A 25,918-nucleotide genomic window follows, 5' to 3' on the forward strand; every position below is an offset into this window, starting at 1 on the left:
CTGCCCATGGAGCTCTTTGATAAGTTTGCATTCTGAGTCTCCAGCCATCTGTAGATCTTTCATTTATTATCACTATAACCAGATGGTGCCCGTCAGTTCGAAACTGTTTAGGTTGAAACACAACTGTATTTCTATATTTTCAAAAATTATCTTGGAGAGAAAACAATGCTGTTTTAGGCCATAATTTAAACAGAACATTTGTGTGTGTGTCCTTGGCATTTTCTAGAAGCAAATCACTTAAGCAGACTTGAACATTGACAGATTTAGAAAGGACCAAACTAGGAGAGGTTTAATAAAGACTTTGTTTTTCAGAGGCTTCATCCTTTTGACTCTTTGCTGCTTGTGTTTGGTTGAAAACAAACTCCACGTGGCTCTATGATTTTAAAGAAGTGCCAAATTACGTAAAATATCTTAATCACTCGGTTTAATGTGAGCTTAAAAGAAAGGTAGGGAGAGGGAGAGTGGTCCTCTGGAAATTAGAATTTTTTTAATCCAACTTCATTTAACTAATTTCAATATCTTTGTCCAGTGGTTCACTGGTCAGGGAAAAAAGGTAGAAATTCTGATGGCAGTTACTCATTCAGGGAGCAAGAAAGATGCTCCTCCACCTTCCCACTGTGACACTGCGACTGGAACTTGGACACGAACAACGAGCATGAAGAGTTGGCTGTTGACCTCTCCTGTGTTCTCCCTGTCTCTCCTCTGCAGGTCACCTATCTCGGCAAAGTCCCCACCACAGGCATGCAGTTTTCCCCAGGCTGCACGGAAAAGCCCGTCATCGAGCTCTGGAAGAAGCACACCCTAGCCCGAGAAGACATCTTCCCGGCCAACGCCCTTCTGGAAATCCGACCATTCCAAGTGTGTCTCCATCACCTCGACCACAAAGGGGAGGCCACGGTCCACATGGATACCTTCCAGGTGGCCCGCATCGCCTACTGCACCGCCGACCACAACGTGAGCCCCAACATCTTTGCCTGGGTCTACAGGGAGATCAACGACGACCTGTCCTACCAGATGGACTGCCACGCCGTGGAGTGTGAGAGCAAGCTGGAGGCCAAGAAGCTGGCCCACGCCATGATGGAGGCCTTCAGGAAGACTTTCCACAGTATGAAGAGCGACGGCCGGATCCACAGGAACAGCTCCTCCGAGGAAGTGCCCCAGGAATTGGAATCGGATGATGGCTGAAGGCACTTGGGGCGCTTCGGCAGAGGCAGCACCGGTCCGGGCGTTCCAGACCACAGATGAAAAACCAACGATTCACACATTTCAGATGAGAGACTGCCAAACGCTTGGCTGACCAAGCTTTTTAAATTCCGAAAAGAGCGATTCTAAATCTAAAGAAATGTATTATTAAAGTAATTATGTTACGTTGAAATCTGCTACTGCTGTGACTATGAGGAGGGTGGAAGTGTGGATGGGGCGAAGTGCTACACTCTCCTTCTCTCTCTCTCTCTCTCTCTCTGTTTTTTTTTTTTCTCATTCCCCAGTGCCTCCCAGTAGAAAAGCTCCATGCTGATGTTCGCCATGCTCAGGCAAATACACTGAGGCTGTTATTTGACAGACCGTTCCAGTTTGCCTTATGAAACCCAGCAAGAATGCACTTATTGGATCCCTAGTCCTGGGCGGGGGGTGGAGGGGTGAGTGCTGGCGCTGGTGTGGGAGTCCCAGGGCTAAAGGGCAAGGTCAGGCGGATTCAATCCGGAGACTCCTCCCCCATGGCATGTTTCAGAGTCTCTCCTCAGTAAGCCAATCAGCACAGCCTTCACTGAGCTTTACAGCTAACAGCCTGCTAGTTGGCAGTTACTTCACAGTTAAAGACAATGCTTTTATTTACATCAATATATCAAGTAGCACCCTCTTCTTGTATTCACGCCATCTATTTTCTTAGAATCCTTGCAACAACTAATAACCCTTCCCTCCTCCTGCCCCATCCCCTGCCTTTCCCCTTCCCACCCATGCTGATGTCCCCACAGGGGTGACGCTCAGCGTACACTGCAGGCCACCAAAAGGGAAGAAAATAACTGAGCAGATGGAATCACCCATCAAGCCAGCTAGTAGTTTAAAACCGCCACCGCCACCACCACAGAGACCTCGGAAAAAGGGAATGAGTTGTCAGAAAGTGAACAGACCCCACGGAGGCTGTCCTTTGTTCAGCCCTGATGTCTGGTAACTTGCCTAGGTGATGGTCCTGTCTGATGCATCAGATCGGACGGCATGCTGCCAATCTGACCTGGTATCACCAAGGAAGCCTGCAGCCCTCACTCAACCTTGCACTCCAGTGAGTTCTGTACACTTGTGTCCATCTTGATCGAAGGGGAAATCTGATCCTGCTGCCTCCAAATTGGTAACATCTCCGGGTCACGTTTGCCAGTGTGTTCGCTGTTTCTAATGAGATGTTCTCACTAAGCCTGAGAATGCTCAGCTTCATGGATCTTTCAATGTCATAAATGCCAAGGGTCAACATTGAATGAAATGGAACGTATTTGTTAAAAGAGACACATTTAAGACCCACAGCAAACGGCTAGTTTCCCAGGTAATGCTGCTCATTTATGAAAGTGTTTTCAGTCCCGGTATCGTTAGGGGCACTGGGGCACCTTACAGAAGCCTTAAATGAGAGCTAATCGCATCCGGGAGCAATGGTGTTGGTGTTTTGGTCTATGTATGTGTGTGTCCCTACATGTGTCTGTGTTGTGTCTGTGTGCCCCGTGTGCGGGCCCGGGTTTAAGGCATGTAGAATTAGCATGGAGTTCTATTGAGAAGAGCCCGCCTCTTGGAGATATGCTTGCTGCTTTCCAACACATGTAAACTATTCTTTAGCATAAATGCATTCATTCTTTAATAAAAATATGTTTGCATTAATAAAGCTGAGGCATTTCCTATTTTATGTGTTTCCGTTTTATGCAGAAAGAGAGCACACTGAGTAAAGAGGAAATTCAATCTAAGCACATTTGCAATCTTGGTCATAAATAACCCATCCCTTGATTGTGTTTAAGAAAGTGCATTTTGTTTTCTAATGCTTGATTTATATTTAATTACTGCCCCTTAACTGAGATGGTAACACGTCAACAATGGACACAGTTATTTGGTGTGTTGAACTGATTTCAGAAGAGAGCAGTCCAGGACGTTTTGCAAGTGATTAGAATTTATAAAATCTCCCTGACATCTTTGGAGTACCCGCCGTGAAACTCAGGGAGGTGAATGCAGAGTGATTCCTTCTGACAGCACTGGTTAAAAATGTCTCCACGGGGCCATCCTTTCTCAGAATGGCCCATTTTTCTAGCAAGGTAGGTGGCCAGGGGCCCTGTGTTTTTTGAGCAACGCCCTTCTAGAATCAGAAACAAATGTAAGGTCGCCTCTGCAGTGAGAACACGGTGCCCGCTGAGGAGATGAGCTTGAGTAAGTATTACTACCTAATTCCTCTGAATGAATGACATTTTTTTCTCAAGTCAAACTTATTTCACTTTTGGGTCTACTCTATCATCCTTGAATATGCATCTAAGAGGGGGAGAAAACAAAGAAATAAAGGAGCCAGTCAGTATGTTTTTCAAAACAATGTCATTTTCCTCTCCTCTCTCAGTTCAAGTTGAATCCCGAGTACACATATAATTACTTACTGCAGAAAGCATTTTCGGGGGGGGGGGGGGGGGTTCAGGGTAGTAAGTGTGATATGCCAAGTAATTGGCTCTGATAATATTGGCAGGAGCTTTTGCCTGAGATGACTACTAAGCAATTTAAGGATAGACACAATGATATCTTTCAAATAGCTAATAAAGTGTTTTGGGAGAGTCACTGCTAATTCCCCTAACGGTGATTCACACCGGTGCTGGTGTTTTTAATGTGGCATTCTCTTTCTTTCTGTGCTATCCTTTCTATACCGGCCATCACGAAATGCTGTCATGAACATTAACTCATTTGCCCCTCAGCGGGATCCTGTAGGTGGGCACAGCAGTTGCTTTAGAGATGAGGAAACTGAGGTGCAGAGAGGCTACATAATTGGCCAAGACAGCACAGCAAGGATGGGTTGGAAGGGGACCGGAACCCTCTGAATTCTTTCTGATCCAGGCCTGTTGCTCTGTTTAGGCAAGATCCACCACTTCTGAATTTTCTGATTTCCATGCCTCTTAAAACCCTCTAGCTTATATTAAATTAACATACTAAACCGCTATAAATAAACTTTGGTTTTCATTCTTCATTTCTGAAATCTTTCTGATACCCACGGAAAGATTTTTAAAAGCAAACAAAGGCCCAAGAAGTTTTATTTCAGCACAAATAACATCATATGAGATTTTGCTTAACTATTTTATTGGCTGTGGTTAACAGACAAAAAAAAATACTCTCGCTGCCCCTAAGAAACCAAAGTCCATGTTTTCTTTTGTTTTTCTCAGGACATGTGAAAACTCTGAATCAAATCCTTTCATTACAGGATTCTAGAGCATCCTATAATTTCCCTTCATGTCATTCATTGCAGTTTTCAGCTGCGTATTTTTATATAATTATGTAAATATTTGTTTAAGCCCCTGGGGTGTATCTCGAAGATGGGGGCTTTGCCCCTTTTGTTCACATTTTATCCCCAGTTCCTCAGGCAGGACCGGTCATGCAGGGAAAACTGGATACATTTCTGTTAGCGGGATGTATGGAAGGATAGACAGATGAACGTGCCAATCACTATGTGAGCCTTTGCTTTGCACGTTCTAGCAACCCTGGAACCCAGGACGGCACGGTGAAGACTTGCCTGCCTACTTCCTTGAAAGGTGAGGGAACGGGTTTTTACTGAAGAAAAACAGCATCCCTCACCTAACTGCAGGAAGAGTCGGTGGCTGCTTGTAGGTGGAAGAATAATGTGCAGCGCTGGCTACATAATGGAAACAGAACAAATGTTACTCCCAGGCGGCAGGCAGATAGTGTACCTTAAGACACCTGCATGTAGTAGATTACAGAATCCTTGTCATACATTTGTTTCGGTTTATTTCCGTCGCTGAAGAGAAGATGGGGAGTGATGGGGGAGGGCACTTTTATTTTCTTACCGTAAGGAGCATATGAGTTTCACTGGCTTTTCCCCCAAACTTTATACTTTAGTAAGCATTTTTTTTTGTCTTCCCTTCTGCTTCCCATCCCCCACCCCCAGTTTTCCTGTACTCCTCCCCTCCCTCTTTACCCACCTTAACGATTTAATTATTTACATGACACCATTGCTGACTTTCTCCAATTTTAGCAGGGACGAGCGTGTGCTCTGACTCGGAGATGACATGTTTTGACTCTTGAAGCAGAATTTAACGAGACTGTCAAATGCTGCAGATTATGCTAATTGCTCTTATTTGTTATTATTTTTCAGTCAGATGGGCATGGTGACAGTTTAATTCTTCATGACTTCCTATTTCTTAGCATTCCAAAAACGTGCTATCTTCTCTTGTCCTAGATAAACCTTAGGCTGCACTGGAGTGAAAGTGGAGATTTCAATAATAGTTAAATTCATGTTGATCTTCAAGAAGCTTTCTTATTGTTTGCCACGATTTGGTTTTTGGAGTAATTTTATGGGGCACATTGCTGAACATAAGAACTTTGGATGCTCCTTCTAAAGGGGTGCCCGCTGATAATAGACTGTCACCAAAACAGAACTATGCAAAAGCCCAAGGTTAGAATAAAAAAAAAAAACAAAAAGGGGTAAAGCAAATTGCTGAGAAAAATTTAAATCATCTGATTTTGAACATTTTCAAATACACTGTATTTGCTGAAAATGAGTCTAAGACATAGTCTGGTACACTTGAGCAAAGATGACATTCACAAAGGGATTTATTTGGGGGAAATATTTCTCTCGGAATGTCCTAGTAAGATTATTTAGGTTTTACTTATGCACCCAAGATTGGTCATTCAAAATGCATTTGAAGAGTTTTTGCTTACAAACTTTACAGCTTACACTTAAAAACATTCTCAGGTTCATACTAAGTTTGCAGTAGGTTGGCTTAGAGGCTGCTATAAGAAGGTACTGATGTAATCTGAAAATTGGAATACTGAAGTATTATTAACACACATTTTCAACCCCTTCGTAATAAATGACCAATAATTATCAATACTTTCATGTCTATAACTTTATATAACAACTATTGTCTAAATAAAAATGTTTTCATTCCTTTATCTAAACATGCATATTAGACCAAGGTGGGGCCATTTGAAAGCATTATGGGATTTGTGAAATAAGATGTGTTGCCACACGGGATTTGCTTCATTTCAAACCTGTCATTACGTACCCTGGTTGCTGTTCCAGAATATTCTTTGTTCCTTGGAAGACATTTTTAAGAGAAACGTTTAAGGAAATACCAAATTACAAGGAAGAGCCAAGAGCTGACTCCAGTCCAGGGTCAGTTTCTTATGTAAGTTTGGGATCAACCTAAACCAAAGCTCATCTTGTAGATGAACTTGTGGGCATGAACTTCAGAACCAGCGGTTCTGGTTCCAATTTTGTGCAGGAAACTAAAGCTGACAATAAATTTTGTTATGTTCATAATTGGAATATCTTTATACAGATGATATTATGGGTATAAAAATATTTTAATTGGGACTTAGGATGGAATTAGACCTTTAATTTAGCTGTTTGCCAAATATTTTATTGCCTTTCTCCATTTTAATTGCCATAGCTTTTCCTAGAATTTAGTATTATACTGTTAGAAATTAGTATAGAAAAACCTCATTAATTTAGATAAAACTAATTAGCAGCTTGTGGTTTTGGCCCTGAAAAGCTTAAGTTTCACACTTATTTTTAGTAAGCAAATAAATAGGATGAATAATGTTATTGGAAGTGTTTGCCTACTAGGGAAAACACTTCTGCATATTAAAATAACAATTTACTGGATATACTGTAATGCCAGTATAAGTAGAAGCCGGTACAACTGAAATCAAGGCTTTGATGGGCTGGTCTCAAGATATTTTTTATTTATTAAAGTGGCTTCTTCGATAAACAACAAACGGTTAATGCGGTTCTTGGATTCAGAGCCCTTGGAAGTAATAAAGTTCCTTTGAAAATACTTATTTACATACATCTTTCCATTTAGTTAGTATCGAATAAATGTTTGGTCTTATTAATCAACCACCTCCCCCCTCCAAATCTCGAAGTGACCAACTCCTCCTGTTTCTCATAGAAATATAGCAATAAAACTAATGGAAATTATTTTTCTGATCATCCAGCTTTAATACATTTCTCTTTGCTACCAGTACTTTTGCCCCAAACTATTGTGGCTCACCTTAAGAAGTTCAGTGACTCATCAACATCGTATCATGAGTCAATCACAGCCAATTGTATGTAGTGGTCTGGTTCGTATTTTCAAGTTCCGCATTGCATAACTGCTCGGATCTGTGACCGTGCGTATGATCTGCGGTGATCCACCACCAATCTGATCATCGGGCTCGCTCCACCCGGATGGTGCCAGAGATTCTGAGGGTGACCAGACCCCAAGTGAAGCCTGTGTCCCGCCCAAGCACATGTGGCAGAGAGGACCCTGGGGGCTGCGTTGGCCACCAGCCCGGGCTCTGCCAGCAGAGCGTGTCTCTTGGCCACTCGGAGTGGGGTCAGCCCACAGGAAGAGGCACCATTTTTCAACCCATCAGCCAAGAGAGGTGTCTTTGTGTAATTGTATCTTCAGATCGTAGGTAATTTTTCTCTCAGGGTAAAAACTTCCTCCACAATTCATCTTAAAATATCAGCTATGAGTTTTATCTGTATTTTTTCCTAGACTCATGAGCTATCAAATGATGGATGCTACACCACACGTTTCATAAGCCAAAAGAGGCCACCTGGGGACCACCAGACAGACCCGGGGACCACTAACACCTCTAAGATCGTATTTTGGAAAAGAGCCACTTAATTTAAAGATGCCTCACGTTTAGACTCAGAATTAGAACAAATTGTGAGCTTTAAATCATCACATTCTTAGTGCCTTTATACTGGAAAAACAATGTGTTTTAAAGAATCAAGATCGTAGTTTCATTAGAGCTGTTTCTTCTCTATTAGTCTTGAAGGGAAGGTGAGATGCACCCCACACGCCAGGCAGCCTCAGAAAATGGAAAACACCATTATGGAGGACCTCAAGGACGCCGGAAGGTGAAACCGGGTGTCGCTCTCATCCCTGAGGTGGACCTCCAAGGAGGAAGTCTTAGTCGTATTCATTTCTTCTGCTTCTTCAATCCTGCTGTGGATACAAGCTGTTGTCATGTCCGGAAGCACCAGGGCAGGGGTGGGCTGATGCCAGAGAACAGCAGATCCCGAGGAAGCGGGGAAAGAACCTGCCCGGTATCACCCATCACTTGGTTTCGGTCAGACGAGCTGTGTCCTCCTGACACTGCGACATCCCTCAAAGGCGGTGGTGACAAGAAGTTCTCCCATTTACTTGTCTATTTCTGGGCAGGGAAAGAGCATTAGCTTCCCACCGGAGCAGAGTGTCCAGCCCACCCCCCTTCATGGCCTCGGAGCTCCTCCTGTTGCTCTGAGACTCAAATTTAAGTATGTCAGGCTCTTGCTTAAAACCTCTCCGTGGCCTCCTTACGGCATGGGAGAGAAACTTTCTCATGTCCTCCCTCCTGCTCTCCTTCTTTAATTTAATATGTTAGTATGATACACACGCTTCTTTGCAAGCGGGCGCTCACCAGCTATTCCGGGCTCAGGTTTAAAGTCTTGCACTGTGTTGTTCTGGGCAAAGAACTTCGCACGTCAGGCCGCAGTTTCCTCCTCTGTGAGATGAGAAGGAAAGGTGCTAAATCGTAGAGCTGTTGTGAGAGTGAAACAAGGGAGTGTATGGAAAGCACTTGGCCCAGGGCTGGCACCTTGCATTGTCCAGCTAATGCCTCCAGTTTTGGGGGTTTGCATTGTCTCCCTCACAGGGACCTGCCAGGTAGCCTGCAGAGTTCTCTGCAATTCCCCAGAAGGGCTGGACTCCGGGCCTTGTCTGTCCTGCTCCTGTGCCACGTAATGGTCCCCTCTTGGCTGCTCCAGCTCCTTCTTCCAGGCTTGCACAGACTTGGGAAGACACCGCTGTGACCGCCTTGACGCTTGCTTCTGTGCCTCCCGCCCCCCGGTCCGAGGGCTCCCGCAGCCGTGCTGCCTGGCAGACATCCCCCTCCAGCCCCGTGTGTAACGTCAAATGCACTGGCATCCAAGTTAAAAAATGAAAGAGAAGCGGAAGAAATTAACTTTAACAACGTCCTTTATTGAACCTAAAGATCTAAAATATTATCCTTTCAACACATCCATCAATGTGAAATGCATTGACGGGACAGTTCACCTCCTTGTAGGAAGCCTTTGCTATCTAGCATGTATTGTAGACTCTGTAGCACATCGCATGCACAGTAGCCCCATCTGACGAGCACTCTTGCAGGAGACGGCGCAGTCCGAGAGGTGAGAAGCGTGGCCCGATTTCTCCCTGCGTCCACGGAGCCCATCTAGGGACTGACACGTGGGAGGGGCTTGCGCATGCTTGTGCAGCGAGACCATTAATTCCAGCTGGCACGCAGGCACATGAGTTGGTCAGGGCTGCTGTAACAAAGTACCACAAGCTGGGTGGTTTAAACAGCTGGGACCTCAGGGCTCTGGAAGCTAGAAGGCTGAGGTCAAGGTGTTGGCAGGGTTGGTTCCTGCTGAGGCTGTGAGCAGAGTCTGATTGAAGCCTCTACCCCGCTTGCTGTGGTTTGCTGGCCATCTTCGGTGTTCCCTGGCTACTGCTCAGTCGCTTTGCTTTCTGTCTTCATGTTCACAAAGCCTTCTCACGTGTGTGTGTGTGTGTGTGTGTGTGTGTGTGTGTATCTGTCTCCCAAACTCCCCTTTTTACAATGATATCAGTCATATTGGATTAGGACCTCATCTTAACTAATTACACCTGCCATGACCCTATTCCCAAATAAGGTCACATTCTGAGACACTGGGGATTAGACCCTCAACGTACGGATTTGAGGGGGACACAATTCAACCCATAATGATAAGATAGGTTGTGATAGTGAGTCATGCGTCGGGGCTCCTGGCGTGGGGGGGCAGAGCAGGGCGTCACTGCCAACTGTTCAACCCCAAGTTCAACGTGTTTCCAGCTGCTGCCCCCGCGGAAAGCCCTCCTTGTCTGGATGTGGCTGTTCTTGGCCACCCGGGTTGTGGCTGGGTTATCAAGGACAGAGCAGACCGTTCTTTGAAGTATATTTTCATTTAAGTTTTTGAGTTCCCTCGTGAAACAAAAGTAACATAGTCCTTACATACACATGCATTTCAGGGAGATAAAATGCCCCTGAATTTGCCCTTTTGCGTCTTCCTCCGTTGTAATTGTTTCCTTTATTGCACTGGTGTCCGGTAATCACAGGTTTGGGCTGTCTGCTGAGGGAGATGAGATTGTGAGGGACAAGCAGTTTGTCAACTAAAGAAATAAGGAAGTTCAAAGCAGGCAGGAGGGCCCTTTCTGTGTGGGACAACGTGAGCCAACTCTGAAGGCCAGGCTTCCCAGGCTGGGCCAACACCGGTCTAAGCCAGGGCCCACAAGTCCTTGCATGGAGCCTCTTGTTCTTTTCATTGGGAATGGGTGCTTTCCAGGCGTCTCAGTGTGATCCAACTAAAATCCCCACATCACAAACAGAAGAAGCCTTTGAAGGCCAGAAGTTGGGATTTGCCAGTGAGGCAGGGATTGTGGTGTGTGGCTGCGTCTCCAGATCCAGGTCGTGTGGTCGTGTCCTGCTTTGTCTCCTTTGTTCTTTGTGCCACGCGGAAGAGTCAGATTCCTCTGCCCCATTGTGGAGGCACATCTCCCGCCTCCCCCCGCCCCGGGCATTTAAATAGCATCTTCAGTGCCGCTGTGTTAGGATCGGCCTCACCAGTACTCGGCTGGCCAGCAACCAAACAACTTCTGGGTAGCTGGGAGAACTTATTACTAAAAATTATTTTCCAGGCTGATTCTTCCATTCTTTCTTTTAAAGGTCAGACGTGGTTATAGGATGATTAAAGTTTCCTTTTTATAACTTGCATTTTTCTCCACCACGGGCTACCATCAGAGGACTTGGAAAACTTCTTTTTCTTTTAATCCTTTTCTCTGAAAAATCAATGAGCCTTGCACAATTCCTTTCAACATAATAGTTTGGGTAGTGCTAAAGTTATTTTTGTTTGTTTGTTTATTTGTTTTGGTGGTTGTTTTTGTTTGTTTTTAGGCAATTCCAACTGACACCACAGAGTATCCGTACTCTCTCGGTGACGGTCTAAGGAGGTATTTGAGCATCAGGCCATGGGGTTTGAAGTAATATGTTCTAGGATTTCTGTTTTAGGTTCAAAAATATCCTAGAAAAGGATCTCAGGAAAGCATGTTTGCAGGCTCTTCCTGAATTTGTTGCTGGGGAGACAGTAAGGTGCAAGGTGGTGATAAAAATTTAGTTTATGAGTGCCCAACGCTGCCCATTGGCTGCACCATGCACTTTGCCAAGGGCAGGGGCTGAGGGTGGAGGTTCAAGACAGAAAAGGGTTTTGAAGGAATCAAAATAAGAACTGATACTTTTGAGCAGTATGAGGGACAAGACATTTTAAATACAGCATCCCATTTAACCCTCATAGAACCCTACATGGTCAAAATTGTCATTCCCTTATTATGGAAGAAGAGTTGATTTTGAAAAAGCTTAAGGAAGACAGCCCACAATGCCTAGGAAGTAGACCTAGAACTGGACTGAGGACGTTCTGATGCCAAAGCCTGTGATTTACCTACACACTCCAAAGACACTCCTGAGTTGCTCCCGCCTTGTAGCAGTCCAGACCACAGGGCTGTCGGGCCTCCCAGATTGGGACCCTAACTTTTCCTACAGGTTAGAGTGTCTTGTGCTCAGACCCAGCGCACACGTGGGAACCGACTGCCTCCTGCTTGCAGCTGTCGATAGGCCAGTCATTAGTGACTTTTCACAGCCTCACCCCAACACCTGTGTGGCCAGTGAACACCCCCAGAATGGCTTATGCTCAGCAGGGCCCTTTTTCACAAATGTGAAATGCTCAATTTCCCCTAGACAATTTGGATGGTTTTTTTTTTTTTTGGTCCCTGCCCTGGCACCTCAATGCGTTTCCCTGGTCCCATCAGAAAACACATTTCAGCCCTCCTTTTCCTCTATGCACATGAGGAATCTGGACCTTGGGCCCCAATCATATGAGATTTAAATGAGATTAAAAGTGAAGCAAACATTTATTGAGTGTTTACCATGGATTGGACTTCAAGTTCCTGACTGTCATTGTCTAATATCATGGGCTTCACAAAACCCACATGCAAAGAGAGCTATTATCCTTATTTTAGAGTGGAGGGAAGCTAAGAGAGGTATTTGCTAAGTGTCACTGTCCTAGGGAGGTGGACTGACTCCTGACTCTGCACACCTTGTACAGCGTCACAGGTGAGTAAAGGCCTCGGACCCAGTGTCCGGCGCCGCGCATGCGCAGCCCAGCGCAGTCACAAAGGTGTGTCTGCAGCCTTGCCCTCTCCTGAGCTACTCCTCACAAGCCACGGCCTTTCTTCTTGGTAAAATCCCTTATGCCTTGGAACCCAGTTCAGGGCTTTTACCTCTGGCGGACCAAAGGTAGAGAAGAAAGATGTACCGATGGCTTGGGCATCTTCATGTATTACTTATTTTAATTCCAGGTGGTAAATCTTTTTTCAGATAAAAGTATTGAGACCCAGAGAGATTAAATAATTTCTCTGACTTGACGCAAAACTGGACTAAATCCATGATACTCCTCTCGATTCTTCGTTTGGAGGAGGGCATCTTCTGTGTCACCACAGACTACCTCTGTGCCACTGGGCTGAGGGGTGTCTCATGTCCCCCGTTGTTTCTATGTCTCCTTAAACTGTTTCTTTCTCATCCGGGAGTTCAATAGTGGAGATGCCGAGTCCATCAGGAATCAAGGACTCTAGGGGTGGGAGCTAATAATACTGTGTCCAGTGCTGCTATCCAAATAATTAGAATATATAAAAAGAAGAAAAAGTGCCGAAACTGTACTGAGCAGAGTTGCATCTGAATAATTGGATCTTTTTTTATTGTTTCCCAGACTCTTTCATTATCATAAATGTGTCATTTCATACGCTGCCATTTAATCAAACATACACCATTTACTCCAATGAACCTTGAATGGTATAATGCTAATTTTCATAACTTCACTAAAAATGTTGCTTTTAAAACCCTACAGTTTCAGGGCCTGTTCGATCCATCTGCCTTCAGCATTTTTGCACGTATCTAACTGAGAACACCCTCTGGTTCTAAACTATTATCTCCCCTCTTGTAATTTATCTTTGGTTTCTCAATTTTAAAGAAGGATATTAATATTTACGACTGGATTGTCATTCCAGGGGGAGATATCACAGCTCTGGCTTTATTTGGTGGCTCTTCTGTAACTTCATTTTATAATGTAAAGAAATACGTTTATAATAGAGAAGAAAGTAGTAATCTCAATATATTATTGTGTCAAGAACAGCCTTCTCATGTTGACTTGATTAAGGAATAATTGTTCCTTCCATAATTTTCCTCATGTTTGTTAATGAACATGAAATCTCATATATATATATATACATACACACATATACACATATATTTCTTTTAAAAATTACTTCTGTTGCTCTTTAATTTCTGAAAAAAAGTACAAACAACGTTGTGAAAATTCTTCCCAGAAGACACAATATGGTATGAGATATTTACTAACAGCAGGTAACATACAAAGCCATTTCTACTGGAAAATCTACCATCTGGGAAAAAAAAAACAATTTGTGAAAATGCATTTCTGTATGATTGTGTTATCCTACGTTAATGATGATGGTAACTGCGCCATCAAAGTAGTGTTTTAGTTGGAAATGGAAGAGCATTCGGAGAGAACCATTATGAGTAGCCTTTGGTTACATTTTCTGGCAACTGCTTCACACCGAGAGCCCGAACCAAGCCTGGGCTGCTGTTCCCACCTGCTGAATAAAGTGCAGGGAGAGGGAGCAGGGGAGCATGGAGTCCTAACAGGACTGAGGAGATGGAATTATCATGAAATAAACCCACGAGGACCTGACTGCAGTCCTCCTGCTCCCCGTGCCTCAGTGTCCCGGTCTTCTGGTTCCTCGGATGCTTGCACCACTGGTCATTGTCCATGTCGTTCTGTCTGCCCAGAGCAGTGCCCACTTCCTGCCTTCAGTCCCCCAGCCTTAAGCCCCACCCCACGACATAGATGATAGGTGTTCAGCCATTGAGTAGCATCCTGAGTCTTTTCTGCCTGGCACTTATCATAGCTGCAATTGTGCCTTTATTGGTGTCTCTATGAACAACAGCTGTCGATCCTCTGCTAGCCTGTACGTTTCCTAAGCACCTACCACATGCCTGCCTTTTAGACGAGACCCATGAAAAGTTTCTGGATGAATTCATGACTTGGCTTCAGGGCAGTGATAACTGTGGCCTTGGAGCATCTTCCTGAGGTTCGCCGCTCGTTTCACTACGCAGCAGTGGCTGGGCTGGCGGGTGGCATACTTCGCTAGCTGCCCTCGAGCATGGCCCGTGACAGTGGGACAGAGATTTCATCTGTCTGAAACTGTCTGGGTTGTGTGGGGATCAAAGTCTGGAGGATTAGAACGACTGATTCCTTAATCAACAGAGCCAGAATGACTTCAAAGAGATTTCTTTCTGGGAAAGATTGGGCAAGAGCACAGAGGAGGGTCAGAGCCTGGATGTAGGAAACGTTAAATCTTGTGTTCTGACTTTACGAAGCTCTGTTTCTACTGCACTGCAAGTGTTTCCAGTTTAGCTACAGGCATGTGCCCAAAGAGAACAGTAATGACTGGAATTACAAGTTTCAAGAACTAGGAAGGGTCGTAGAAAAATGGTTTAACACTTTTTTCCCAGATGGAGACCTCCAGAAACCCAGTGACTTGCCCACGATTCCTGGACCAGTGACAGGGTCAGGTCTGGAATCCAGCGTTCTTTCCATCAGGCTGGGCTTCTGCTTCTTATGATACCGAGCCTGCTCCTTCGATGCCTGGCGCCACTCACTCATATGTCTTAACACTTAGACGGGCGGCGGTGGACCGGGGGCGGGCGGTCCGGGCAAACCACTTCACCTTTTGGGATCTCAGGCTTTGATTCCCCACCTGTGGGATGATGAGCCATGCCAAACAATACCTAAGGCACCTGGAATGGCAGGTCATTTCTTATTTTTCACCAGCCCTCTGCTCTTCCAAAATTGTGTTTCCTTGGGTGCCACTTCTCAGCCCAAGTCCTATACTACAAAGTGTGATACGTAAGTTTTATATTAATAATAAGCTACACTTGTACAGCACTCAGGATACATGAGATCCAGTTCTGCATTCTATAAGTAACTAATTTATCCTTCACTGTGACCTAATTGGAAACGCTATCGATTATTTATTTACTCCTCTTTTACACATGGGGAAACCGACACCCACAATCTTACATGTCATACCCCTGGCTTTGCAGATGCTAAGTCACAGGGCTGGTGTTCGAACCCAGGCAGTCTGGCTCTAGAGTTTGTGCTGCCTCGGTTCACAGACAACTGTCTGTGCAGAGTGGACTCAGCTTTTATATTATTTATTACTCCCTTTTCCAAAGGCACTTGAAGTGCCTTACAGGTGTACCCATTGTACCACATACAAAATACATGAATAAGTAAGGGAGAAGGAAAATCAATGGATAAGGTCAATACCAAACATCTTTGAACACTTTACTAAATGTCGGCCTAACAGGAGGCATTGGGAGTCCTGGTGGTGAGTAAAAACAAATAAACACATCAACCCCTCACACACACACACACACACACACACACACACTTCTCTCCATCATCTGAAACAGGATTTGAAACACCTATTTTTAAGAATCTTCATTGAATCGTAGAAGTTGGTTATATGTTTTGAGATTAATCCCTTATCAGAGATATTGACTGCCAATATTTCTCTCATTCCCAAGGTTTTTTTTCACCGCTTGGATTCTTTCCGTTGCTGCATTGTTTTTTGGTTTTATATCGGGGTGGGCAAAAGGGGGTTTACAGTTGTTTGTCTGGAAAAAGACATGCAGGTTATGATCATGACAAAGCTTTATTCACTCGGAAGAGTCTCGCTCACAGCCGTAAATCCGCCTTCACCCACCCCCGTGTGCTCTCACTTGGTTTTGTTTTTGCTGCCTGCGCTTCAGGTTCCATATCTGTGACAGCATTGCCCAGAACAGCGGAATCAACCATTTTTCCTATGTTTTCTCTTAGGAGTTTTACAGATTCATGTCTTACGTTTAAGTTTTTAAACAACTCTGAGTTGATGTTTGTGCATGGTGTAAGAAAAGGGGTTAATTCCGTCCCGTCGTTGCATGTGGGTACATCGTCTTCCCAGCACCAGGTATGGACGAGACCATCTTCCTCCTGCTGTGTGTTCTCGGCACCTTCCCTGTCTCCGGGTCCTCTCTCCGCCCCTCGCCACAGTGAAGGCTCGCTTCCAACTGGCTCACCTGCCCTCCGGCAGCATCTGGTGTCAGCTGATGGGCATCACAGGCCAGAGATGGGAAAGTAGGTGAAGCAAGTGTCTGAGTGTTAATTCCCCTGGCTTCTTCCTTGCCGGGTCATCCTGAGTGAAAATAATAATTAAAAAATGCCCTAAGCTCTTAGTGTTCAGTACTATTATTTTTATATACAAACTGTTTTTATATTCGATTTCATTTTTGTGTAAGATATGAGATAGGGAACCATTTTATTCTTTCTATATAGCACACCAATCTAAGTCCAGTTTTTGCCTACTGATTGGAAAAGTTATCAGATATACAATGAGCCGGTTTTTTCAATTTTATTTCTGCATATTTTTGAAATAAGCATGTGTATTTTTCTCCTATTGGTTTCTTTATTAAATATAATATCATTTCTTTATTAAATATAATATTATCAAACACATTAAATTTTCTATTTTGTTACACAAAATTTGTTCATTTCTTGTTTTGAATAAGAATGGAATTTGTAAATATTTAGCTTCCACCCTTTCCTCCCCTCTCCTTAACAACCTAATTTTAACTAAATATATTATTTTTCTCAGTGTTTACCTTTGTATCTTTAAATTCATACTTACACCTCTGTTACTTGATTTACTGGTTTCAAACACTGCCTTCTGACTACAAGCTGAGACATAAATGGAAAGTGGCATATTCATATACCCATCCCACCTTCCCTCCAGTATCCTCTTTCAGCTTCCAATATTTTAATTCTGTGTTATTAAGGTTTATTACATGTAAACATTGTTATACACTCATAATTAGTCCTTGGCAAAGTTCTGTAGTTTAATATAAATTAAAGATCACTTTCAATCCTCCTTCTGTCATTTGTTTTATTTAAATATATTATTTGCCTGAGGTGTTTCTTTATTTTAATCAAGAAATTTCTTTAAGGAGAGCTGGTGAGTGTTTTATTCCCTGAGTTTGAACAGGCCCAGAATTTTTCCTACCCATCCTCTTCCGTCTTGGTACATAGTTGGTGTTCAATGTTTTCTTTCCTTAGGGCTTTTTTTCTTTCTTTTTTTTTTTCTTTTAAAACATCAATGTGTGGTTGCTGGGGGTCATGGCCTGCAACCCAGGCATGTACCCAGACTGGGAATCGAACCTGCGACACTGGTTTGCAGCCCCCACTCAATCCACTGAGCTATGCCAGCCAGGGCTTCCTTAGGGCTTTGTAACGAGTTCTCATCTCCTTTCTTGCACTGATAATCCTCTAGACCTGATGTGGAGTGACAAGGTGGCGTGTGGCCAGCCAGATTTCTACCCTTAGGCTGATGTGATTTTCTTAGTAGCTGCCTAAATATTTATCACAAAGACAAATAACTTGTCCTCAATACCCTCAATTTCAATGTTGACTTTCTATTCTGTTGGTTATGGGAATGCCGTCAACCCCTGCAATCTATAGAGACTTAGTTTCTTGTATCTCTTACATTTTTAAAAAGTATATCTTTAAACATTTTTTTTCCTTTCATCATATGGCTTCTCTTCTTTGGGGACATCAATTAAGCTTTTTCAACTTTGCATCCTAATTTCGTTTTCCTTGCTGTATCTCAGTGCTCTGTTCTCCACGTTTTACGGTATTTTCCTTCATGTTCCTCTAGAATGGATTTCCTTTCAGAATTGGTTTTGTTCTTCTGTTTTTTTCTTGAGTTTTACTTCATTTTTCAAAAACATTTTTGTCTTCCTATATTTTTCCTAAACTCTGTTATCTCAGTCTTGAATTTTTGTTTTATAGAGGTCATAGCGTGTTTTTAAAAATTGAAAATCTGTCTAGTTATAGTTTTGATCTGCTCCTTGGCTATGCAATCTTGGTGAGTGCACCTTCATCTGTCATTTTTTTAAAGAAATCTACCTCCTCGCAGGCCTGGAACCTGGGAGTGTGAGATCAGAGAGCCATCATGGCCGTGTTCCAGCGAGGACTGTGTTCCAGTGAGATCTGTCTTCCTAGCTGTCAGAGGGCCACTTTCTCTCTGTACATAGATGTGAAGGGAGGGTGAGGAAGAGACTGACAGCTCCGATGTCTTTTATAAGGGCACCGATGTCACCATGAGGGCCCCTCCTCATGACCTCATCTAAACCAAATGACTTCCTAAATGCTCCATCCCCAAAACCCATTGTGCTGGGGATTAGGGCTTTAACGCATAAATAAATCTGGGGGCAGCGGGAACTAACGTTCAGCCCATAACCCTTTCCTTCTTTCCTTTTGTGTTGTCTTTGTATATATACCGCACCTGTTTGTTTTTAGCTTTATAGGGAGTGTCATGTGTCTCAGTGTGTTTTACAGGATCCTGGCGGTTGGTCCCTGGGAACTTTTATAGGGGGCCGGCAAGGTCAAAGCTATGTTGATAACAATGCCAAAATATTCTTTGTTGTTTCATTGATTGGATTTTCATGCCAACAGTGCCAAAGCCCTGGTGGCAGAGTCTGCCGGCACCTGGGCATGAATTAAGGCTGTGGCACCAAACATACTGGCACCATTGTCCTCGCCACAGCCCCCCACTCACAGTTCAGAAAGATGTTGTGTTCGTTTTCTGTAAAGGTGTCCTTGGTAAAGCGGAAATCATTGTTGATTTCACTTAAGTCTTGTCCCGTGATCACATCTTTATAACATCCTGCAGGATAAAATGGGAATAACGCATAAAGCATTTCTGCTCAACGTGAGTGTGATGGCTGCCGCAGAGAAAATGGGATCCTTGTTCACGGAGCAGCACCTTCGCATAAAAGAGTAACTGACGGAGAAGCTACGGTTCTTGAGATGTGAGCATTTGGCAGACACGTTTTGGAAAACGAAGCAAATGAACCTGTCGCATCAAAGAGGACAGGTAACAATGTTTGTTGCCAATAAAAAAGAATCAAACTTTCAAGCAAAGAAAGTAGAATTGTGGGAAACATGTATATAGCATTCTGAGCTTGGCATCTCCAGAAAGGAGTGATTTTTTTTTGTAAGTTCAGTAGTATATTCACAATGTAATTTCCCAATATTGCACAATAATATGGGAACGTTTAAAATATTCTGCATTAGTCAGTGGACCAAATTACCAATGGGTGATGTTACAAATGATGCATGGGTAAAAGATGTGTTCAAAGTTCAAGTTCAACTGGTGGATTTTAATGTAAGAGCAAGGAAAGGCCACTGCTGTGGTTTCACATTCCACATTGCCACTATCCTTTAAGAAACTACAACTTTTCAGGCTTTGTCAGGTTAAAAAGGAATTTCAACAATTTTCAAAAAGGCTTATATTTAAGTATTGCTCCTTTTCCAACTACCTGTTGTAGAAGGGCAGACTTTTCGTATATTTCCACCGAAATAACATATCTCAACAGATTAAATGTAGAAGCAGATACTAGAATCCAAATTGTTTCTATTAAGCCAGACACTCAAAGACTTGAAAAAATGTAAAACAATGTCACTCTTGTCACAAAGTATTGTTTTGGTTTCAGTAACACAGTAATATTTCATTAAACACTTCTTACTAATGTTAGCATTTTATTGATTTATTATTATTTTTTTAAAGATTTATTTATTTATTTTTAGAGAGGGAAGGGAGGGAGAAAGAGCGAGAGAGAGAAACATCAATGTGCAGTTGCTGGGGGCCATGGCCTATAACCCAGGCATGTGCCCTGACTGGGAATCGAACCTGCGACACTTTGGTTCGCAGCCCACGCTCAATCCACTGAGCTACGCCAGCCAGGGTTCTGATTTATTATTAATTTTAAATGAATTACTAATTTTGAAAATCCCTTGGTTTTTATTGCTCACATGGTCAATATTGATGGATAGAGCCCACAAGAACAGAAGCTATTTGGGATCCTCGATAACTTTTCAAGTCCAATGGAGCATGAACTCTGGGCCCAGATGGTCCAAATTCTGGCCACCCCTTCTAGTTACCCAGCCCTGGGCAGCTTCCCTCACCCCCTTGGTTATCTAACCTCTCTGTGCTCTAGTTTTGTCATCTGTCAAATGGGGAAAAGACAGGAACCTAATTTAGAGTTGTGAGAATTAACCATAAGTAACATGCTTAGCTGGAATATAACATGAACTACGTGTTTCCATGAGCTTCGTAATGCTAATAATCCCATCATTCTTACTGAGACTTGAGTGCAACTATCATCTGGAACAGTTATTCCATAAATTTTCATCAAGAAGGAGCAAGGGCCATGCCATAAGCTAGTGGGAATTCTTTTTTTTTCTTTTTAAGATTTTATTTATTTATTTTTAGGGAGGGAAGGGAGGGAGATAGAGAGAGAGGGAAACATCAATGTGCGGTTGCTGGGGGTCATGGCCTACAACTCAGGCATGTACCCTGACTGGGAATCGAACCTGCGACACTTTGGTTCGCAGCCCGAGCTCAATCCACTGAGCTACGCCAGCCAGGGTGCTAGTGGGAATTCTTAAGTTCAAGGTTTCACCTGTGAGTTCCTCGGCTTTGCTCCTGGCCTGCTCACCGAGACCAGCTGCTGCAGGGTCCTTCCCCTGGCTTTCTTGGCTAAGGGCCCAGGGACTATCGGACTTACTGGGCGATTTGGCATTCATACCCACCTTCCCTGCCTCGCAAAGCTGGGTGCCACCAGGGTTCGAGGAAGCTGCTGCTGCTGCTGGCACGTGTGACCACACCTGCTGGACCCCAGAGGAGAGCGTGGATTTGCCACTTGCTCTCAGGAACTGAGCTCTCTGGCTTTTCTGCCGTGAGGGCTGTGGTCCAGTCCCCTTACCGTGCACCGAATAGGGCAGCACTTCTCTCCGTATTCTCTTAGCGACCATTTTATCTAGTCTCAGCAACAGGACAACTTTAAATTGCACCTTAATCCTCATTCTCTCCGTTTTTTGCCACCTTGGGGATATTTTCAAGGAGACAACGCGAGACAAACAAATCTGTAATCCACATGGAAGACTAACCACCTGTCTTAATATTAGCAAATTCCGTGCTAACACAGCTCATTGGCATACACTTTTCCCTCACATCCTGAATATGTGTTTTGAGCTGTTGAAAAGAAAGAAACCACATGAGAAGAGTAATATAAATATTGTTGTTATTATTCAGTGATGGGTGTGGCTTGATCCTATTCTCTCACCGAACTGAGGATAACGTGTAACCTGAGGTGGGTTCTGTCCCTGTCACCGCCCCCCCCAGGTCTGGTCACACGTATCCCATGGAAATGGAAAAGCAGGGCAAACATATTCTTCTAGAGAAGTCATTTTGGGGAATGTCTCCTAATCCTCCCTCGAAGGTTGCCAAGGGTGAGTTCCTGTTATAGGGCTCCTTTTCTTCCCCAGAAGTCACATCACTCATCTGACCTCAGCCACGTCTCCCCCAGCAAGACAGGTATGAAGGACAGGAAAGAAATAAAGAAATGGCCCTGGCTGGTGTGGCTCAGTGGATTGAGTGCTGGCCTGCGAATCAAAGGGTCACCGGTTTGATTCCCAGGCAGGGCACATGCCTGGGTTGCAGGCCAGGTCCCCAGTAGGGGGCACGTGAGAGGCAACCACACATTGATGTTTCTCTCCCTGTCTTTCTCCTCCCCCTCTCTAAAGATAAATAAATAAAATCTCATAAAAAAGAAATAAAGAAAGGATTTGGAAACATTTAAAAGGGGAAAGAGAAATTGGATGGGGTTGAGAAGGGTACTGAATCGAAACAGTTTCACTGGATGCTACACTTCTGCTTTTGTCTGGTGTCTCAGACTTAGCAAACATGATTTTAACTACCTGCTATTAAATGATTTTCCACCAAAGCAAAAAAAAAAAAAAAAAAAATACGTAATGGATTCCAGATTCCGTGCAGCTTCAAGAAACATGAGATATTTCAGAGCCCTGGAGGATAATGAAATGTTAGAAAAACTTCAAAGCAAACCTTGAAGAAGCAATGCTCAAATTCACATCATGAGCTCCCTTGGCTATTTTTCAAACTATGAGAGAGGTCAGCCTTACTTAAACATAGAAACAGGTGAAAAATGGATAGTTAACCTAGCCAAACACTTTTTGCTGCTACCCTTGGGGTTGCTTTTTGCTCCCCTCCTGCAAATCTAGAGCTAGAATGTGATTAATGACTATTCTGTGCTGGATGTCGTAGAATGGGTGCCGAGCTGAGCTTCAGTGGTTTAATCACTATTTTCTTCACATGGCAGTGGAGAGTCGGGGTGGCCGCAGGTCTGAGGGGGGCAGACCAGCCAGGGCTGGAGGCTTCCATGGACAGAGCTGTTCATGCTTCTTCCTCCTGACCAATGGTGAGAGCTCAGGAGAAGCTGTCAGCGATGATGACAAGTCAGGATTTGATTTTTTTTTTGATAGAAGCTTCTTTATTGTTTCCATTTGGCCCAATGCATGGGAGAAGGCTCCACATTAGGTGAAAAAGATGCCTAATGGTTGCAGGGAGCAACGCAGGCAGAAGCCAGGTGCCAGAGGAATGCAGAGGACACCCTAAAGGCCTCTGGGCCCCAAAGGCTTCCAGTCTTGTTTGAGAGTGAGCCTTTCAAAGAGATACCCGCCCGGCCCAGCCTGGGCATCAGCTGGCCTGCTGAGGCCTGCCACGTGCTTCCCGTCTTCTCCAGGAATTTCACCTGCGCACCCAGAACGCGGCTCTCCAGGAAGTCACAGAGCTGAGGGTATGTGCGGGCAGAAGCCGGAGCCCGCAGGTCCAAAAGGGCCTGCATCGGGTTCTCCTCCAAAACTGTGGCGGCTTCCATGGCACCCTGAGCTTTACCCCACTCATCTGGGACGGCGTCAGCTCATCCTGGAAGAGAATCAGGGCCCCCCATGCCGGTTTTGCAGCTTTAAGAGATGCTCAGTGCCCTCCAGCTTTCTCGGGCAACTCACAGACGAAGTGCCCCACACCTTCCAGAGGCACAGCGTCGCAGCTGAAATAAGGCCCAGAGACAGGTAGGTGTAGGATGCCTGTAGATGCAGGGTGACCTGGTGGTTGACAGGGCTGCCACCTCGGCGGAATAATTCTGATGGGTTTGAGAGCTCACGGTTGCTCGGCAATAGGAGTTAAGGCCGCAGAATGGCATTGTCTGGCCTCGTAGGCTGAGGACAGCTGAGATGGTTCTAAAGTGGTGACTGGGGAGAGGCTGGAGGGTGGTTGGAGGCTGGAAGAAGGGGCGTCCCTGGGTCTGTCCTGTCCAAACAGTGTTGAAGCAAGACCTAGGTCTGGGGCACTGCTGGCTTGGATGTTTTAGTTGGAGCAGGTGTCAACTAGGCCCCAATATGAGACCAATGACCACCACTATTGCTACAGGTAATAAGATAAATAATAGTGTCAACACTTAGGAGAGCTGGAAAAGGAGAATTTCCTGCCGGAAAGAAACGGTTTGATCGGGAGAGTTAGATGTCGACAGCAACCAGCTGGATGGTTTCTCTGTCAGGGCTCTCCCAGACCTGGACCATTTTTTGCTCCTACTTTGAAGTTGCCTGCCACATTCCTTCTCTGAAAAAAAAATTACTGAAAGCTTCTGAATTTCCAAAAAGTAGTGGTAGGCAGTCCAACCTGCAACTGTGTCAGGGACCCGGTCGCTGCGGGTACTGGAATGCTACGTTGCCATGGAGAGATGACTGTGGAAAACCAAACAGAGCAGAACCTTCACAAGCAGGCATGAAGGGACAGAGCGCTGGTCGCTGATATTCGGAGGGGAAAGGAGCTGAGTTACGGGAACTTCAGGGAGAGTTGGATGGCCTCTACCGTGTCCTCCCAAGGCCCGTGGCCAGGAAAACATGATGGTCTCCTTAGCTTATGTGACTGTGGGTCTTGGGACCTCATACGCTTGATACAGTAAGTATCGTTTATCTTACCGAACTCCCACCTCCACCACCCATTAACTAGATCACAGGTGGCCAACACCAGGCCCGTGGGCCCAATCTGGCCCTCTGCCTTGTTTTATCTGGCCCAGCGCCTTGTTTCTACCCAGTGTCAGCACCAAGCTCTCGCCGAACTGTTAAGGAGTAGTTACAAGTAGTTACATTTATCCAGTCCTAAAATGACTTTCGGCCCTTTGAAGGCAGCCGAAATGCATGGGTTTGACACCCCTGAACTAGGTGTGAGGTACATGAGACCTCTCTGTACCATCTTCACAGATTTCTGCTTCAAGCATAAAACTATTCTACAATAAAACACTTATTTACAAATGGGATACCCATTGTTCAAAAAGCAGGGAGGGACTGGGGGAATGGATGGACACAAACCTGTCTCAGGGAGCCAGGCAGGCACAGAGGGTAGAAAATGAACCCAGCATGGGCCAAGACTCCAGAGAGAAGGTAGCAAAAACTAAAGGGACCATTTCACCATTTGAATTAATGTAATTTATCCACGGACAACTGGGAGTTGAGCACTGTCCAATAGTGAGTGTGCAAGAAAGAGTCCCATGATGGACAGGTGAGGAGAGCCCCGCCCCATCCTCCTCCGGCTCCATGAGCGATGGGACACTTGACCGATAGGTCTGGCCATAGGAGAATGGGCTGTTAAGTCATTGACGTCTGGCCCTGTAATTCCAGGTGGTAATGGAAGTACCAAAATTGCCTCCTGAAAGGTGGCACCAAAGCACAGGGAATAAAATGCCGTGAGTAAGGGGAGCGTCTGAACACTTTTCTGAAGTCTCTGGTTACGTGTGGTTATTTGATGGATTGCGTGAGCCCCAGCCCACCTCACGTATGTGCGTGCTCTGTTGTTGAGTCCTGAGCCCGTTTGCGTGGCCTTCAACAAGGACTGGAAAATGCATCTAGGAAAGAAGATAAAAACTCATTTTCAAATCTTTTCATTCCTTGGAGGAACACTATCATTTCTCATTATTATCAATTCTTTCATCTGAGGATCATGGAGCATGACCTCAAATGTTTTCCAGATGCCTAATGGAATGCGTGTTGGAGGAAAATAACTGTGTTTCGTTTGGTGCACAGTTGAACTCCGTTACTTACATGACAGAAGAAAATAAACAAATGGGCTCGGAGACCATCTTTTCTACTCCACATCACTCAATATTAAAAATAGGAGTAGAGCATCTTTTCTACTCCACATCACTCGATATTAAAAATAGGACTAGAAAATATGTAGTAACATATAATACAAGTAATAATGTTTTCCAGGTTAAAAAAAAATCTTCCTTTATTTAAATAACTCTCTCTTTGGTTATTTTTGGGGTACAAGTCACCTAGAGTCCTGGACTCCTTTGGAAGTTCTTCAGCCGATTAGCTTATTTATCATCCAATAATAACATTTTCTTTTTGTCCCTATCCTACCCACATACTTTAGTATTACTTAGTGGCATTTACTCAGCTAGGGTGCCTAATACACTCTGCTCTTGATGGTATTACAGTTGTTTCTACTGCTCACTTCTAGAATGGGTCAAGTCACCTAGCAGACCTGGCGCGTGTAACAGGACGTGGTGCTTTTTCTTCCTGCCTACAGCATGGCACCCTGTCTGCATGGGATCCTGCCCGTCT

At 44.4% G+C, this 25,918-nt stretch overlaps 1 protein-coding gene and 1 pseudogene across 2 annotated transcripts in view; one reads left to right on the forward strand and one right to left on the reverse strand.

Moving 5' to 3' along the window:
• PID1 (phosphotyrosine interaction domain containing 1) overlaps positions 1-2,879 on the forward strand; it is a 203,542-nt gene extending 200,663 nt beyond the window's left edge. For both annotated transcript variants that reach the window (XM_028509933.2, XM_036022750.1), the window contains exon 3: positions 709-2,879. In XM_028509933.2, the coding sequence (XP_028365734.1) occupies positions 709-1,185 (477 nt within the window). In that variant the 3' untranslated portion in view covers positions 1,186-2,879. The remainder of the gene's footprint in view (positions 1-708) is intronic.
• A 19,966-nt stretch (positions 2,880-22,845) lies between these two features.
• On the reverse strand, positions 22,846-23,496 carry LOC118499852 (annotated as a pseudogene).
• Positions 23,497-25,918: the final 2,422 nt, after the last annotated feature.

Source organism: Phyllostomus discolor, chromosome 4, assembly GCF_004126475.2.
Source record: "Phyllostomus discolor isolate MPI-MPIP mPhyDis1 chromosome 4, mPhyDis1.pri.v3, whole genome shotgun sequence".
Lineage (NCBI taxonomy): Eukaryota > Metazoa > Chordata > Mammalia > Chiroptera > Phyllostomidae > Phyllostomus > Phyllostomus discolor.